The sequence below is a fragment of the Pholcus phalangioides genome, unplaced genomic scaffold (assembly GCF_987345545.1).
Source record: "Pholcus phalangioides strain wild (caught in Gottingen) unplaced genomic scaffold, Ppha-v1.0 ptg000002l_1, whole genome shotgun sequence".
Taxonomy (NCBI): domain Eukaryota; kingdom Metazoa; phylum Arthropoda; class Arachnida; order Araneae; family Pholcidae; genus Pholcus; species Pholcus phalangioides.
The window spans coordinates 2,852,795-2,872,008 of NW_028301595.1; the positions used below are offsets into that span (position 1 = coordinate 2,852,795).

At 35.7% G+C, this 19,214-nt stretch overlaps 1 protein-coding gene across 4 annotated transcripts in view; it reads right to left on the reverse strand.

Annotated features, from left to right (window-relative positions):
* axo (axotactin) overlaps nucleotides 1-19,214 on the reverse strand; it is a 109,330-nt gene that overhangs the window by 31,549 nt on the left and 58,567 nt on the right. For all 4 annotated transcript variants that reach the window (XM_089237152.1, XM_089237144.1, XM_089237167.1 and 1 more), the window contains exons 3-11: nucleotides 17,840-18,000; nucleotides 16,009-16,179; nucleotides 15,361-15,627; nucleotides 14,027-14,133; nucleotides 13,747-13,904; nucleotides 12,586-12,737; nucleotides 12,159-12,463; nucleotides 7,629-7,771; nucleotides 7,114-7,226 (exon numbers count right to left, since the gene is read on the reverse strand). In XM_089237152.1, the coding sequence (XP_089093278.1) occupies nucleotides 7,114-7,226; nucleotides 7,629-7,771; nucleotides 12,159-12,463; nucleotides 12,586-12,737; nucleotides 13,747-13,904; nucleotides 14,027-14,133; nucleotides 15,361-15,627; nucleotides 16,009-16,179; nucleotides 17,840-18,000 (1,577 nt within the window). The remainder of the gene's footprint in view (nucleotides 1-7,113; nucleotides 7,227-7,628; nucleotides 7,772-12,158; nucleotides 12,464-12,585; nucleotides 12,738-13,746; nucleotides 13,905-14,026; nucleotides 14,134-15,360; nucleotides 15,628-16,008; nucleotides 16,180-17,839; nucleotides 18,001-19,214) is intronic.

The window sequence follows — 19,214 nt, forward strand, 5'->3', positions numbered from 1 at the left end:
AGAGAAAAAAGTGTTTTTATGAGTGTGTGACAGTGTGTGTGTGAGGGAGTATGAGTTGAGACCTCGAGCTGGTCAATTGTACAACGATTCCCTCGATCGGGATTTCGTGCGAGTTAATTTGTTATATTTGTGAATTAAAATTATCGTAAATTTATTAAAAGTGTTTACAGTCCACTTCTTTCGAGTGAGTTATCGTCCATCTGGTCCGTCTCATACTGAGACTAACTGTGAAAAATGTCGTTCAAATCGGAGAAGACGTCTGTGGAGCGAGTTTGTTTTTGTTGAGTTCTTGTGTGACCACGAAAGAATTGTGAGTGGTGCTAACATAATTCGGAATACGTAACTTTCATCGTCAAAATGTTCGCTGGAGCAAAAAAGCAGGACTTAATCCAAGTTGCTCAGGACCTTGGAGAAATAGTCATCGAGAATGCGAAGGTGAGTGAGTTAAAAGAACTTATTTTGCAAAATCAAGCTTGTGTAAAAGATCCCGACTTTGTAAAAGATTATCTAGCCACAATAATAGCAGATAGAAAGTCAGAGGAACTAAGAGAGGTTGAATTAGAACGCATGAAATTAGAGCGCGTCAAAACAGAATTAGAGTTAGTTAGAGTACGTGTAAAATTAAATTGTGACGGCATCGAACATAACAAAACAGAAGTAAAGGAAGACACAATTGAATCTCTCATTAAAAGTGTGAGAACTCTAACTGTTAGAGTACCCAATCAGCCGGAAGGTTGGGGGTATTTCTTCGCATCACTTGAAAGAGCATTTAACACAAAAAAAGTGCCAGAGAAATTTAAGTCAGAAATTTTATTGAATTTGTTGGGTGAAAAGGCAACCAACGTTTTGTCTCACATAAGCGATAAAGAACTGTCAAATTATGATAAGGTAAAAGAAATTATTTTACGAGAGTACGAGCCTACACCGCAGGTTTGTCTAGAGAATTTTCGAAGGGCTCATCGTAATAATGAAACACATGTGCAATTTGCGTCGAGGTTAAAAACGAGTTTCGATTACTATCTGAAGCTCAGAAGAGTGTCAGATTTTGACACATTAAAAGACCTCATTGTTGCAGATAAGTTGTTTGAGACATTAGATAGAGAAACTGCTTCTCATATTAGTGTGAGGCAAGGAGAAAAATGGTTTCGACCGCTTGAATTAGCTAAAGAGAGCGACATATATTTTGCTTCACGAGGTAGATCTCTCACTGAGAGCAATAGTGGGTTTCAAAAACAACGAGGAAATTTCCACTTAAAAAATAATAAAAATGTGTCAAAGGTGTTTCTCTCGGATTCAAAAGACTCATTATGCGTACAATGCGGAATTGAAACTCACGCATTGTACAAGTGTTCTGATTACAGAAGCAAATCAGTGGACGAGAGAATTAAAATTGTAAAAAGTAATAATTTGTGCTTCAATTGTCTGTCATCTTCCCATGGGGTGAAAAAATGCAGGTCGAGGTTCTCTTGCCCCAAGTGCAATAAAAGACACCACGTGACCCTGCATTTCCCCCGCGAAGAAGAAACTGTTGCTGCTGCTCCTGCAGGAAGAACGGAGATGACACATTCTCCCCCGAGCAATATAACGACGCCGAAACAGCACAATGCCAACCCCATAACAGCCACCAGCTGCATGGGAAACAAACAAAAAAAGACAGTTTTACTTAGTACAGCGAGATGCCTTGTAAAAGATAAGGATGGTCAATACCACAATGGTAGAGCGCTGCTAGATGGGGGCTCTATGTCGAACTTTGTAACCAGAAAGTTTGCAGAGAAACTTGAGTTGAAGAAAGAAAAAATAAATCTTGTTGTATCTTGCTTAAACGGGGCGTCAATGCCAATCAAGGGATGCGTGAGAGCCTCTCTCGCTAATAAAAGAAAGGACTATGAGAGGGAATTGGACTTCTTGATAGTGGAGAAAATAACAAATAGCACTCCCTCCCAAAAGTTAGAAGTGTCTATTGAGGGGGTGAGGGACGTAAATTTAGCTGATCCAGAATTTAACAAACCAGGACAGATAGATATATTGTTGGGAGCTGAAATATTTTATGAACTATTATTGACAGGACAAATGTCTCCTAGTGGCACCGATTTAATTCTACAAAATACAATATTCGGGTACGTTGTAAGTGGCGCATTATCCACTAAAGAGAAACAAACAATACATTGTGGACTAGTTCAACAAAAGAACTTGAATAAAACAATGCAAAAATTTTGGGAAATTGAAAGTGTTGGAGAAAAGCCAGTGGTATCAAAGGACAACGAAATTTGTGAAACCCATTACGAGGAGACTCATATGAGAGACAATAAGGGGCAGTATATAATCACCATGCCTCTCAAGGAGGATCCCGGGTGCCTTGGAGAGTCCAAGAGTATGGCGTTAAAACAACTAAACTCTCTGTGGAATCGGTTAGAGAGAGACAAAAATTATCAGGCATTATACAAAGATTTTCTCAAAGAATATCTAGAACTTGGGCATATGAGTGAGGTGAATGAGACCACAGAGCCAAAAGTCACATATTACATGCCCCATCACGGTGTATACCGTCCTGATAAAACGACAACAAAACTACGAACTGTTTTTAATGCTTCCACGATTACCACAAAGGGCAATTCTTTGAATTCTCTTCAGTATAACGGAGGAGTGATCCAAGAGGATCTTTTTTCAATAATGATCCGATTTAGGAAGCACGAGTTTGCTTTCATTGCGGACATCGAAAAGATGTACCGAATGATAAAAATTCATCCGAGTCAAAAAAATCTTCAAAGAATTTTGTGGAAGGAAGGCAAGAACGAGCCCATAAAAATTTATGAGTTATCAACTGTAACTTACGGGACAGTGAGCGCACCGTTTCTCGCCATGAGAACCTTGAAACAACTCGCACAGGATGAAGGAAACAATTTTCCTCTAGCGGCTTCTGTCCTAACCAGTGATTTTTATATGGATGACGTCCTATCCGGGGCACCAACCTTGCTGGAAGCGAAAGAGCTCCAACAGCAACTGATAGGCATCCTCAATACTGCAGGCATGAAGCTGCATAAGTGGTGCGGAAATAATCCAGCGCTCATCCCAAAATTATTTTCAGATTGTGATTATACCTTTTCCGACCCAAGTGAAATAAAGGCTCTGGGAATTTCCTGGAAGCCAAGTGAAGATTGCTTTTCTTTCAGTGTGAAAGCTGACAGCAATACAGTATTCACCAAACGGAATGTTCTATCTACCATCGCAAGACTTTTTGATCCACTGGGATTGATAGGACCTGTGGTATCAAAAGCAAAAATTTTCATGCAGAAACTGTGGCTTCTGAAAATTGACTGGAATGATCCACTTCCAGCAAAGGAGGCACAAGAGTGGCACGAGTTCATCGAATCTCTTCTGTCTATAAATAACCTAAAAATAGATAGATGTATTTTGATATCTGAGCCAACTACGATCGAGATTCATGGGTTTGCAGATGCCTCTGAATCTGCATACGGGGCTGTTATCTATTGCAAGTCTACTTCATCTACCGGACGCGTGAGAGTAAAAATGGTTTCGAGCAAATCAAGAGTAGCTCCAATTAAACGTACAACTATTCCGCGGTTGGAACTGTGCGCGGCAGTGTTACTAGCTAAGTTGATGAAGAGTATAAAAGCTTCACTGAAGATCGACGTTTCAGCAGTGTATTTGTGGAGTGATTCTATGATTGTGCTGTCTTGGATCCAGAAAGAACCACATCTTCTGAAAACGTTCTTGGCAAATCGTGTAGCTACAATACAGGAACTAACAACTGTGCAACAATAGAGACATGTTTCATCCGAAGAAAATCCTGCAGATCTCACTTCCAGAGGTCTAGCTCCAGAGAGACTGGAACAAAGTGTCTTATGGTGGAACGGTCCAAAGTTTCTTATGGACAGTGAATACCCAAACAGAACGATCCCGTCAGCGGTCATACAAGATGACTTTCAGCGTGAATTCAAAATTTGCAGTATTAGTGACAATATTTGTGATATACAAACTTTTAGTGTTTCAGTTTGACCATTTATCAGTGATTTTTTGAATCTTAGTAATGTGTATATTAAGATTGTTCGTATTTTGAGTTTCATTTTTAGGTTTCTTAATAATTGTAAAAACAAGAAAAAATATAGTCCTTTAGATGCTGAAGAAATCAATAATGCTGAGCTGCATCTCGTGAAATTGATTCAAGGTGAGGAGTTCAAACCAGAACTCAAAGGTCTGAAAGAAAAGGTAAGGTCCCTTTCGACAGTCCGATAAAAAGTTTGAATCCTTTTGTGGACGAAAAAGGAATCTGAGAGTTGGTGGCCGATTAAATAATAGTACACTGGGCTATAATCAGAAGTTTCCTATTCTATTGCCCACAAAACACCGATTAACCAAGTTGATTGTTGTACATTATCATAATAAGTATCTACATTTAGGGCCACAAGCATTATTGAATCAACTCAGACAAAAGTTTTGGGTTATAAATGGTAAAAGTGTATGTAGAAAAATTGTTCATGATTGCATTGTGTGCTTTAAAGCTAAACCTATAACGGCTCAACAAATTATGGGTGTTTTACCTAAGGATCGGGTAACGAGAGATTTTGCATTCAACATTTCTGGTGTTGATTTTTGTGGACCCTTTTCTATAAAGTACAAAAATCAAAGAAAGGGTACCTTGAATAAAATATATGTGTGTATTTTTGTATGTTTAGTGACGAAAGCGATCCATCTGGATATTGTTACTGATCTTACCACTGCTGCATTTATTGCAACTCTTAAAAGGTTCACTTCTCGAAGAGGAAAGTGTGTTAAGTTGTATTCAGATAATGCAAAAAATTTTGTGGGAGCAAATGTTGAGCTCAAAAACTTATACAACCTTGTAGCTCAACCAGATGAGGACCTTGCTGGCTATTTATCCTCGGATGGCATAGATTGGAAATTCATTCCTCCCCGAACACCAAACTTCGGTGGTCTCTGGGAAGCAGGAGTGAAATCTTGCAAATACCACTTAAAACGAACCATCGGCCAGACAAGGCTCACTTACGAAGAATTTCTTACTGTTTTGACTCAAATAGAAGGAGTCCTAAATTCTAGACCAATATCTGCCATGTCAGAAGACCCAAATGACTTGGAGGCCCTAACACCTGGTCATTTTCTTATTGGAAGGCCGATCACTTCACTTCCAGAACCAGAGTTGACTTCGGTGCCAGAAAATCGGCTTAACCGATGGCAACAAACAACGAAATTCGTACAAGTCATTTGGAAAAGGTGGCATCGAGACTATTTGAGTACATTACAGCAACGGAATAAGTGGTTCTTCGAAAAGGAAAACGTAGAAATAGGTGACATGGTTATTGTTAAAGAGGATAATTTACCTCCTTGTAAATGGTTTATAGGTCGAATTACGGAAACATATCCTGGCAAACAGGATAACAAGATTAGAGTGGTTGCTGTGAAAACGGCTTCAGGCACATATAAGCGACCTATTTCAAAATTGTGTATTTTACCTATGGAAAATTAATGTAAATATCGTATATTATGCTTTATTATGTATCGAAAGGTGTTGATTTATAATGTAATTGAGTGTGTCAATTTTCTTTATTCTGTGTATTTAGTTAAAATTTGTATTTGTTCAGGTTTTGAAACGATCAGTTTTATATATTATTACATTATAATTGCAATTGGTTGAATGTTCGAAGAACATTGCAACGCCCGGCGGTATGTTGCTGCGTAATAATAATAATAGTAAAAAAGAAGAAGAAGAAAAGTAAGGAGAGAGCAGAGGTCAAAAGGTGATGAGAGCTCCCCTCCCGTCCCCAGGGAGAGAGAGAGAGAGAAAAAAGTGTTTTTATGAGTGTGTGACAGTGTGTGTGTGAGGGAGTATGAGTTGAGACCTCGAGCTGGTCAATTGTACAACGATTCCCTCGATCGGGATTTCGTGCGAGTTAATTTGTTATATTTGTGAATTAAAATTATCGTAAATTTATTAAAAGTGTTTACAGTCCACTTCTTTCGAGTGAGTTATCGTCCACCTACCTTGTATATACAACCAATTTTCGGTAAGTCAAATTTCAATGAGTTGAGTATCTGTTATGTTAGCACATGGGTGGAGATACAGGAGGGGGGGGGGACATTGTCCCCTCCCCAGCGTCAAAGGTGGAGTCAACTAATCTAATGTATATGTGTATATATGAATTGTTGACATCATCATCATTGTGCCCCCCAGCATTAATGACCTAATGACCATGCTCCCCCAGAATTCCAAGTCTACCTCCGCCTATGGGGTCTCATGATAATAAGATCTAATAATGATTTTGAGAATAAGTATGTAAATTTGGGGGGGGGGGGAGAGAGGATCAGAAAAATCACTTCGCCTGGAAGCCTTTTATGCTCTTATAAGATGACCCTGTGCGTCAAACCTTAATTAGATGAATGCTATGCCTGTCTAATAAAACCTGCCTATAACGATGTTGTAGGGACTTACAAAAAATATTGTTGTTATACACAGGGTAACGTTGCAGACAGTTTGAGCATTTGCACTATTTCCTATTGAATAGGAATTTCACTCGAACCAAAGAAAATATCGTTTGTTATAGACAGTTTTTGTTATACATAAGTTTTCATTATACACAGGTTTTGCTGGAGATTTCTTTTATACCAATTTCATATATTTTGCAGATTTTTTTAAAACCCCTTCTGAAGATGGATGTATCTTTTGCATGGTTATATTACATATGTTTTTAACATCAGAACACTTTAAAGACATACATAGTTGATTCTATGTTATACAACACTCAATTATCCAATTGACTTAGTTGACTGACACTCCTCTACTATTTAAAAACTTATTTTGTGATTGCTATTAGTCCAGGTCTCATCCCATTCATGTTATTTTCGAACTTTTACTACTGATACAGTAGTTCACTATTTTATTTGTATTACTCAGAGAGTTTAATGTTTGTACATAGAGAAAATATCATTGATATTGTATCTCCGAGTCAATTAATAGTTTTTAATTATCTGACAAATCCCTTGTCCTGCGAGTGCCAAATTACCCCGAGTCTACTATACACATCAAATTCAAACAAAATATTTAAAAAATATATATACAAGGCATTATTCAACACCAACCTCTTTTAGCATTGACTGAGCTTGTTGTAACAATCATTTCCCTCAAGAATTCCAATGGATCAGTAAATGTACTTTTCGATGAGTGCTTATAGTCAACTACCAATTTAACTTCACTAGAAACAAGACAAGAAATATTAATAACTCATTTATCAAGGTATCAGTTATTAATCTACACATACAGTGCCAACTAAGGATTTGTGAAGATGTATAACTCTTAACCCTTCAAGTCAGTTCAGAAATTTAAATGCCAAGGCCCAATTTGTAGCACTTAAATTTAAAAAAAATTGAACTTCTCTTGCAGCATTGCTGAAAATAATTTTTACCTTTGCCAATTTTGATTATAAAATTGTTAAAAAGAGTTATGTTATTATAGTAAAATGCCTACTCTATTCAATAAAAACTTTACTGTGGTTATTTAAAAAAAATAATCAGGTGACATACCACCTACTGAGATCTGTGAAGAGGGGGTAAATTACATAATTTCCAAAATATGACAAAACAAATATAATGAATACCCGCTATCATAGGTAGCTCCAACTTGATGCCATTGGTCATCTGCTAGTTGTTTACCAGATTTTTCATCCTTTAACATCCAGTTATTGCCACCTTTGGTCCCAGCATCAATGACAAAAGCTGCAACTCCTTTTTGCAATAACACCTGATTTCACAATTTAAAAACATCAGCACAAATCATTAAGATGAAACGCTCAAATTATCAGGTGATGAATGAATTGAAACAATCTCATCAAAACATAAGTAGATGACAAGGTTTCGAAAAGCTTTGTGATAAATTAAAAAAAAAAAATTAAATATTTAAATGTGTGTTTATGTTCAGTCAGGAGGCAGCTCAAGCTTACCTGCCACTTAGGTGCAAAACCTCAAGTGCCGCCTTTAAAGAAGAGCTTGGCATGACAGGGCTTTAGCCTAGTTCACCCCATGATAAACATGATTTTTTTAGTAAAAAACCACACACCATTGCTTACCAAACAACATGTCTGTGACCATATGGCCCACATTTAAGACCAGGATTATTTAACCATTCTTAATTACACCAGATAACATGATACACATTACAACTTTTATTGATGAGCATCATTACCATGCCCCCACAACCTGCAGCAGAGCCCCTAGGCTAGGACCTTTGGTGGGCCTCTTCTATAGAAAATTTATAGCGTGTAAAAAAGAAAAAAAAAAAAAAATCAGGATTGGCAAGGGCTGAAGCCATATACCCTTGTGATGGAGGGAGGGGAGGACCCCATGATCATTATGTAAACTTATCCCGTAAATAGGTGTCGGAAGTATTTAGTACCTGTGGATGCTCGTTTTAAGCTTTGTTTATAAAATTTCGATATAGCTACTTCTGGGGATGCTCAGACTCGAGTCATAAATTCCTGTCACCAGCATCCCTGGCTCCGATGCCACTGCCGGTGAACAGGAAGTATAACGAGATGAGTTTCATTAATAAATTTATTCAAATTAATTTCTGATGCTCTGGAACTGCACAAGTAAGAAGCCAGATTTTTCCTTTGCCTATATTTTACCACTCCATAAAAATTACTTGGTGGTTGCACCAAAATGTACACTTGCTCTACTTGTGACAGAGTACATTATTGTTTCTGGTATTACGATCAGACCTAGTTTGTTCCCGTAAGTTTTCTCAGCATCTTCGGCATCAAGGTATGGCTCACAAGTGTGATATCATTTGAATTTTTACTATTGGAAGTTTATGAAAATTTTTGTGTCTGACTTGAGCCTAAGCTGCTATCCCAAACCACCTGCTGCCAAGATGCACAGCACCCCTTGCACTCTCGCTCAAGCCACCTACCCTGGTACCAATAAATTTTTACTTTTTAATTATGTTTTAGCAAAAAAATAGGTTAGTACAATTGAAGAACCAGGTGTACCAAACAGCTCCATTTTTTTAAAATGTTTTTGAGTTTTTGTTCTTTTCTGTTCATTAGAATATTCACTTTCATTTAGTAAAATAACTGAATTGATAATTTCCAACAAAACCTGATGGTTCATAAGCTGTGCTTATACTATGGCCAGATAATTATTTTACCTTTTGTTTTGTTTCCTTCAACTACAGTTTTATAATTTACTAGCTATAATACCCGGCGTTGCCCGGGCTTTTTTCAATGAGGCTTTTTTGGATCACCTGATATCTCCCTCTTCTCTTTCTTTGAGGGACATGCAAACCGTGTCCAAGTTCACCAATATGGCGACTTCCTACGTGACTCATGAAAGAAACAAATCTAGATTTAAAGAAACGTAAAAAAAAAATATTTTTTTTCTTTTTTCAAAGGGTGCTAGGTATTTTGATTCCCCCCCTTTGAACTTCAAGTTATCCATCTCTGCCTGTTTCTGCTTCAAAAAATGCCTAATTAAAGCTGTGGAATTTTTTCGATGTACTTTTTACGGGGCCATAATTAATTTTAAAGCAACCTAAACTATATGTGAATTTATGCAGTTAAATATCAAAAGACAATACGGAGACATTAATTTTCATGCTTGAGAAGATACAAATAAAAAGTTGAAATCAATGTTATTACATGGATATCCAACTCAAAAGTATATATATATATAGGTCTGGCTAATTACTTCATATTTAATCTCCTGGGCTTCGTATATCTCTAAGCGAACTCAATATTTCAAAAATGAAGTATTTAATACAATTTTTAAAATTATTGATGTGACAGAAAAAACCCCACCAAATTTCCGCATTTCTACATTAAAATCGGCAATTTTAACACTGGGGGGATCATCTTTTGCCTTACCCTCAAAGTGATGCTGATGATGGTGTCTATTCAAAAAGCTCTCATTACTGGGAGGATTGAATAAAGTGGCAAACCATTATAAAGTCATAAACTATTATACATATACGTATAGCATTGAAGAAATGAGAAACCATTGTAAAGGCATATACACGTCTTAAATGCATTGCTAGGGAACCACGGTAACCAAAATAAACGTTCGGAAAGTGATTGTTGAGGCCCAAAAACCATTGTTGCCCTACGGTTTTTTGCCCATTTGGGGCATTTGCCCTGCTCTGACAAAATTTTAAAGTAGCCTATCGTTCAAGTCGGGTCCCATTTGGTATATATGCAAAATTTGGCGACGATCGATCTAAAATTGTAGATTTGTATAGAGAACATACACACACACAGACAGAAAATCAATTTTATATATATAGATATAGCTCAATACTTATAAGAACACTCTTCCATTTTTGTGGTTTGCCAGAAACTTAATTTACAAGTAAAAAATTTCCAAAAAGAAAGAAAAAATGCTCAGACTTTTAAAGAATACCAAACTTAGCAGCATGGAATGTAGAAGTCTTCATTTAACAAATTAAAGCACAGCTGCTTCTTAAAAGTTAAAGCCAACAGCAACGTAAGACTCTGTGTAAGCTATAGGCTATTAATTTTAATTTACACAGAATACAATGTAGGTTACTTTGCATTTGCTTATTTAAGTTTTTTATGAGTAATAATATTTTACAAGCATGGAATGAATTTATGTGTTCTCAGATTCTTTTCCTATAAGAAAATCTCTTTGCAGATGAGAGTTTTTAAAGATAAAATGTTTAGAAACTAATCACCACGTAGGTCACATTATAATCTGATTTACAAAATATAAATAATCAATTGAACATGCGTAAATAAATTTACATAAATATGTAAGTGAAATGAATGTTAATATTTAAGCAACACCTGTAAATTTTTTTTATAATCAACGTAATCGAAAGTAGCAAAATTATATCAGTATATAGCAACATAATACACCATATCAACTCACCCAACTGAAACAAAATAGTAAAAATCTTAATATAAGTGAAAATTTGAAATTGCTGCTATAAAAAGTATTTATAAATTTTTAAGAAAAAAATAGTTTTCGTTTAATTGGGTGCCTAAAAACAATCTATCTGTCACTATGGTTCAGAGGTATTCAATCTTTTTCTAGTCGCAAGCACTGCTTGTAACCATCATCAGAAGAAGTCCTTACGACAAGTTTGACATATGCTGATGCATGAAGTTAGGATGATTTTAATCCTTGAATGTAATTTATAAAAGGTATTCAATTGAGACGTTGATCAAGTGCTCGCGAGCACGAAATCAGAGACGAGTATCGAGTCATCTGGGTGCTTCAGAGGGCACAGTGGTGCTCGTGAGAAACAGGTTGAAGATGCCTGGCTTAGTTGGTAGAGCACTCAGTCAGCATCTGAGGGACCCGTGTTTGAGTCCCAGTAGGGCAGACATGAAATTTTTCCAAAAATCAGTATCACTACATAAACAGCCAGTTTTTCAGTATATCTTGTATCATGATTTTGGTTTGGATAATAATTATTTTTTCTCTAAAGCAATGGGGAGCTTCAACTAGTTATATCTACATGCGTATGTCATTGCTAAGTCAGAAATCTGGCAGAATATGCTAGATGGTCAGTTCTTTTGTAGAAAGTCAAAATTTCAGACATTGGCTCCACACACGCAATCATCACATCGCATTCTTTTTTCTACTTTTTAAAAGGAGTTTAAATTATAAGTCTTAACCTGAATCATTATTGGGTAGAAATGAATTACCTTTGTGGTTAGATAATACAATTGAAAGCCGACGTACATGAACCCAAAATTACTAAAGAACCACGGCTACACGCGTTTCAGAACTATGAAATTCCTTCATCAGTAGCAGAAACAAAGAAGAAAAACTTCTTATAGCGTGAGTTACTCACTGTTGTGGATGAAAGAGTCGAATTTAAATAAATTCATTTTTGAAACGCGTATAGCCGTGGTTCTTTTGCAATTTTGGATTCATCTACGTCAGCTTTCAATTGTATCATTATTGAGTGTTTCTTTAAACATTCAGGATACCTTGAACCTGATTCCCCAGAAATAATTCCAATCATTGATTAGGAATGAATAATTTTAATTTCAAATGTATCTGAAAAACTAGACGAACAGTTCAAGCTGAATTTTCAAACTAAATGTCAACAAGTCTATTCATTTAGTTAAAAAATATCAAATTGAAGTAAACTTACATCATCTTACCTCCCAGTTCCCGATGCCGCTTTCAGTTTTTATCTCACCAGAAGCTAGAACACAATTTTCCCTTGATGTCTTGAATTCTACTGACAGCTGTAGTCTCTTTGAGCTAGGCATTTTGAGAACAAGTTTTGATTCCGCAAGAGGAAATGTTACAGGTATTACATTAGTAGGATCACAGCCATACTCAACACCAAAGATGCTGTAATAACGGGCGGTATTCTCACCATTGAATAAATCGTATAGAATGCTTTTGTCATTGAAATACACATTCTTCAGGCAGCCAATAAATTTCTCCCTAGATTTTAATCCTGCAAATGAAGTGCAGAAGTTTTGATTTCAGAAAATATGTCCGCACGGAATACTTAAAAAATAAGGTATTTTTCCCTGTGATAAAGTTCGTTATTTCGACCTATACAGATTTTTATTTTACCTTGAGCTCCTCTAGGGGCCGCACCTATGTATATTTCAGGGTCAAGATGAAGATGATGAAAAAGTTCAGTTGCCAGCAGAGAAGCTTGCCACTTGGTATCAAGCTGCAAGGAAATGTGTTTGCCATGATGTTGAAGAGTAAATGTGTGCCATCTGCGAGAAATAAATAGCATGTAGGAGCAAATTTTGTGTTTCAGAATAAAATTTATGATAACTACACACTATGGGAGGAGGGGGGCAGGTGGGTCTGGTGACCGTGGTGCTGGACTAGAGGTCCACCAAATTCATCCTTTAACTGCTCCTTCTACATTACACAAGGACACTGAAATATTTGCTTGCACTGAGTAACATACAAATATGTATATATGTATATATACATTACAAAGTATCTAGTTGCAGCCTTGACAACATATCAACTGATGAATTTTACAACATAGCCAATACTTTTCTAATGTCAGCACATGTACAACTAGAACATTTTGTATCCAAAATCAGTGGCATACATAGGAGGAGGAGGAGGAGGGGGAGGTTGTTCGAACCCCCTCCCCCCCTTCTGAGCCAAGATTTTAATGTTTTTTGCAGTAAAAAAAACAGCCTCCTCTACTAGGAAGAAAAAAATGACGAGCCCCCCCCCCCCACGAGAAAATCTTGCATATGATTAACCTTTAATGCACAATTATTTTTTTTCAAATTGATAATTTTTCTAAAGTTAATGACTTGCATTGAAAGCTGGTAAAATCATTTTGAAAAGTCTATTTCAAATTTAATTGTACTGCTTATAAAGGGCCTTACTAAAGACATTCAAAGTTTCAAAAACTGCACATAAAATAAATGCACAAAATGTACAGTTGCACAACTCGTTAAGTGCCACATGTGTGCATCCAGATTTTTTTCACAGAAAGTGATTTTTGAAAAGTGTATTTTTTGAGCTGACTGCTTGAAACTTAGCACTTTAACGGCATAATATTAACATTTTAACAAGAGATCAGCTCAAAAAATACACGCTAGAAAAGTTTTCGTCCCTTTCTGTAAAAAGATATGGATGGCACTTATACCTAGTTTTGCAATTGAACGACTCATTTAATAAAATTCAACAGTAATATGGTGCTATATTTATTTTTTCTCATCAAAAGAAAATCATGAGATAGAACAAAAAACTTACGCGTCATCATTTAATGAAACACCTATGGTGGCATTCAAGGGACCGTCACCAAAGTCAATTTCAAAGTGTAGTTGACCTTTATACAAGCTAATTGCTACATAACTGTAGTCTGGATGCTTTCCAGAAGCATAAACCAAACAGGAATTCTCAAAGTAAGTCTATAAAGAAATTTTATATAATCAAACAAATTGAAAGCAGTGAAGAAAAAAAGTCTATAGATAGTAGACGGCTCAGAACATTGGCAACTTTAATTATAGACGCTCTATACATTACAACTTACCCGAAAAGTAAAGCTTATTCTAGTGACTTCTGAATGGACTCTATCCCGCCAGTCATATACTCTGTAAGTAATGTAGGAATAACCCCTTAATGTGACAGTGACCGGATCTGAAATTCACATTTTCAAGAACTGAATAAAACATTGAAAACATAAAATTCAAATTAATGGATGTCACTAAAGAGTCATGGAGGCTAAAAAAATTTGTGCCTGAGATTTTCAAGTGTGTGTGATTACACAATTAGAGTCTGATGACAAAACAACATTTTTTGACTTTATATCAGCATATACATAAACATGAAAAAGGTCTCAAAAAAGTTTTAAAAAGAAGGAAAAGAAATTATTTTGGACCAATTTTCTCAGAAAAAAAAGTGTAACTCTTAAGAAATTCGGATGCACCAAGTTTTTTTCCCTGTTTGTCAAGACCTGGTTCATCATAAAATAAAACAAATGAAAAAAAACTTACAGGACGGACGAGAAGTCCTGGACATATTTTATAAATTAATAAGAAATCAAGCAATTGACATAAAATGGTGCACAGTTTGCACTAAAATACTTATCATGGACAAGAGAATTTTGATAAATAATAAAAAATAAATTGAAATTTTACTCACGGGTGGTTCTGTAAAACAAAAACTCGATATAACACATAAAATGCAACACACTCAGTGCATAAATTAATGTTTTGTGTGCATAACATAAAACTATCATATTTCTCAGTATGAGCACCCATTTTAACTTGGGCTACATTTAAATCTGTGAAAGGGCATTCATGTTGGAATGAGGTAGTTTTATGTAATGCAAATTATCACAAACATAAATTATACACTGTACTGCATTTCATGTGTTGTGTCGAGTTTTTTGTTTTACAGTGCCATCTGTGTGAGTGAAATTTCAACTTTTTTAATTTACCAAAAAATAAATAAATAACTCTAGGCCATGATAAGTATTTTAGCCCAAACCACACCTTTTCATGTCAATTTATTAATTTGTTATTAATTTTTAAAATGTGTCCACAACTTCTCGTCCACACTGTATATTGAAAAAATATAGCCTATTAATCTCAATTTATATATGAGTAAATTCTTTCACAGTAAAATTCAAATTAGAACACAGCATATATTAAACACAAGATTAAAACATTGAAATATTAGTGTAACTAAAAATTCATTAGGCTGATACTTACATAGATTGACATTTGGAAAAAAAAAATTGAAACGAATAACATTCAAGCAAAACATTCATCAAAAGTGAAGAAATAAGCATCATAAATGGGAAAATCCCAAACATAAATTCAGCTGGCCTATCAAGAAAAATAAACTTTCTTCCCATATTACCTGAATGGAAACAAATGCTGTCTTCATGACCAGTACCAAAGCAATCACAGGATGTATGAGTGTAATGGTTGATGCAATGACCTTTGTAGAGACATGGATTTGACTTCTTACATAAGTCAACATATCTTGGATACAGTTGATTAGCTGCAATGACTTTTGTTGGGGTGAGTGGATGACCGAGCTGACTGAACATGATGTTACCAAGGCAACCGATGAAGCGAACGTAATTGTACTTCTGATTTGTTTCGTAGTTGTTTGGATCTAAACCTAGAAACAAATGTTCGAAAGCTTGTCTAAATATTTTATATCAGGAAAGTCTATCAAAATCTGAAATACAAATTTCTGGATGCAGTGAAAAAAAATGTTTAAGATATCTAATAGTAATATTATATATGAGTTGTTCAAATGAAACATAAACAAGGCTGGCAACTGAAATGCAGTAAAAGTCTGATATAACAAGTACAGCTCATAAAGAGAATCTAGATATAACAAGTGATATGCAGGTGAAAAAGCTAATGTATAAGATACAAAAAGCATTAATTTAACCGGAGAATAGAAACGTAGATATGAATTCTAATGCAATTTTAAAATAAATAATAATAATTATTATAAAATGATTATTGAGATACGGGGGGCGGGGGGACTCACCTCCAAAATATAAGACTGTCTCTGGATGATTATCTATCAAATTATAACTTGGCGAATGTGATAAAGATGGAAGGGGTACCGTCATTTCATTTTTGTCCACAATCACAGACACATGAGCAGTACCAGGATTTATGCGGAATGTTACATGATGCCATTTATCACGATTTAAACCTATGATGAAAAAATTACAGCATTTAGACAGGTATAGACTTAAACATGACTAAACAGACCATCAAGCTTATATTACTGGAGGGAGAATGACATCAGTGGTTACTCCGCCTCGGCAGTGCTAGTAACGGTGTCCTAAACATAATTCGTTGGAAGATTATGTGAACGTGTTTAATGTCAGTGAAATCTCTGTTATTTTTTTATGGCATCCATAGGAGTTTAAAGAAGTTTGAAATAATAAATGGAAGAGATATGTTCAGCATTGATGAACGATATAATTCTATAATTAATGAAAGAAATAATTTAATCTTTTTTATCTTTAGAAGAGTTCTCTATCCTTTTTTTAATCTAACAGGAGACATTTACTTGCAATATTTAGAGACTGAACCATGCATTTCAATGGGGAAATAGCCTGGCACAAACTATGCATTAAACACGTCACATGATATCCTTGCAGTGGCTCCCTGTAGTAATATAAGCTTCATGAAACAGACCAGTGACACTTGTCAAATGAAGGATGACATTTTTTCTTCACATTATTTGTGACAGAAACACTGAGTGACAATACTGACATGCACAATAAAGAAAAAGCAATGCAATAGCAAGGAAAAACCATGAGAGAAGGAGAGAATCCTAGCATATTTCAACACATTATGGGTGTTTTGTTCACATAGGCAGAGATAGACTTGAAAGTCTGGGGGGGGGGCATGATGATGTGTGATGTCAATTCATATATACACAAATACATTAGATCAGTTGGCTTTACCTTTGAATATACTCCATGCTTGTTCAGGGTCACAACTAGATACTTTGTCTGCCCGAGCAAGCACACATATTATGACACCCCCCCCCCCCTCCTGTAATGAAGGAGTAGTTAAAGGGTGAATTCAGCACCCAATCTATTCCAGTGCCTGGGCTGTCTCCCCACCCAGTTGCAGCCCTGATCTGGTCTAGAGGATAAATAAATAAAACCACTATCACATTCGGCATAGGCAAAGCACTAAGCGCTAATTATTGCCTTTCACAAAAACAGACTCTTCGACCACGGGAAAAAGCGGATTACACAGAGTGTGGACAGGGGATTTTCCACCTCCACGCTCCTGCTTATGCTAATACAGTCGAATCCGGTTATAACGAACTCCAAGAGACAGAAGAAATCACTTTGTTATAACAAAATTTCGTTATAAAAGAATTCAAGGTTTTTGCAAAGTTCCTATGTAAACTTATCTGGGGGATAAGAAAAGTGCTCATTAAAATGAGATTTTTGCTATACTGACATTTGTTAAAATGGGATTCAACTGTAGTAAAAAAAAAATTGGGGGAGGGGGAAGGGGTGTTCACCTTCATTGCACCCTCGTCTGTATCTGCCTATGCTCTTATTATTTTTTCTTTAGTGTCAGACAAAAAGGGTCCTAATTTCTCCCAATACCAGCATGAAAGATGTTGGTATTAGATTGGTGCGATTTTTAAAGTTTGTTGACGGAAATCGGAAGCACTTTTCATCTAGAAAATTTTTTATTTCACCATTTTAATTAGTGCAACGTATTGTTTGGAGACTCAATAGAAATATAAATTTTATTATTATGAAAACACTGAGAGGGACATTTTCTTTCTTACAAATAAAACGAGAAATAAGAGAAGAGAAAAATAAAAAAGTGTTTACCTTTCCCAATGGAGAATGTTTCATCTTGGCCATCATTATGATAGCAATGTATGATTTTTAGTTTTCCATTTTCTAACATGACATAAAGTTCATAAAATGGAAAATCACTAACATTAGCTGTTGAACCATGATATAAAAGCAAACCATGTGGACGGTCTGTCCTGAATAGAAAAAAAAACCATAATTTTAATTAACATTACTCAAAACAGGAGAAATACCATTCAATATATCCTCAGTGAAACCATACAATATGAATGTATAAGGAGCAAAAAAAATTTCTTGAACAGGAAATGCTTTTAACATATAAGAAAAGCAATCAGGAAAGAAGTTACCTTAAAATGTAAAGTGTCTGAAGTGGGGCGTTTCTTAAATGGAATCTATTGTAGCCGATATATATTTTAAATCAATGATTGTATCAATGGAAATAAAACATTTGATTGCTCATAAATAAGGAGAGGATTTTTATGACCTAAACTGCTTGAAAATGCTCTATAAAAAATGCATTTATGCTTTAGAAACGCTGAAAATATGCCCTAAAAAAAGTAAAAACACGCCATAAAAAAACTAAATGACAGCCCTATAGAGCAAAAAAACCCCTAAAGTTTTCCTACTTTGGCAACATTAATTTTAAGAAAATAATGTGCAAATGAGGTGTGTTAATGCAACTGATACTATTTAAAAAAAAATAGTTGTTGCTTTCACTGAAATTCTTCAGTTTATTAAGCACAATATATATGAATACAAAGATTTTTAACAGCTGGCTTATGCGAAGACAAATTTAGGTAAGAAAGAAAATTGAATTGCCCTTACGGGGAATTGAACCCCCGTCCTTGCCAGTTGAGCATCCTAGACTACAAAAGCAACGAATCTCAATCTTTCCTTGGAGCTCGTGAGCACTGAACGGGTCTGTACATGGATGGTCAGACCTAACTCATGCAGTGAGTTTGATTCACCACAAGGGCTGTTGAATTTTCTTTCTTTCCTAAATTCATCAGCCAGCTGTCAAAAACCTTCTTATGGATAGTGAAGAGCGACAGCATCTTTGGACCACATGAATATCACAGAATCAATATACAACAAAAGTGAAGTCAATGGGGATGGGCACTATTCCACAGGGCTATGACTTTGTTTGTAAACCAATTTTAATATTGAGGCCTTATTGTATATGTGATGTGGATGGAATTGATTGTACAATGAATCAATTTACAGCAACAATATTATTGGGGGAGGGGTAAAAAAGATAGTGGAAAGGGACTTTGAGAGACTGCCAGGCAACAGCGAAGACAAGACTGGAATACAACAGGCTGCTCCCGAACATTTAATTGTAGCTTTAAGAAAGGGGAGAAGGAATCAGTAATATCACTAGGATGAATAC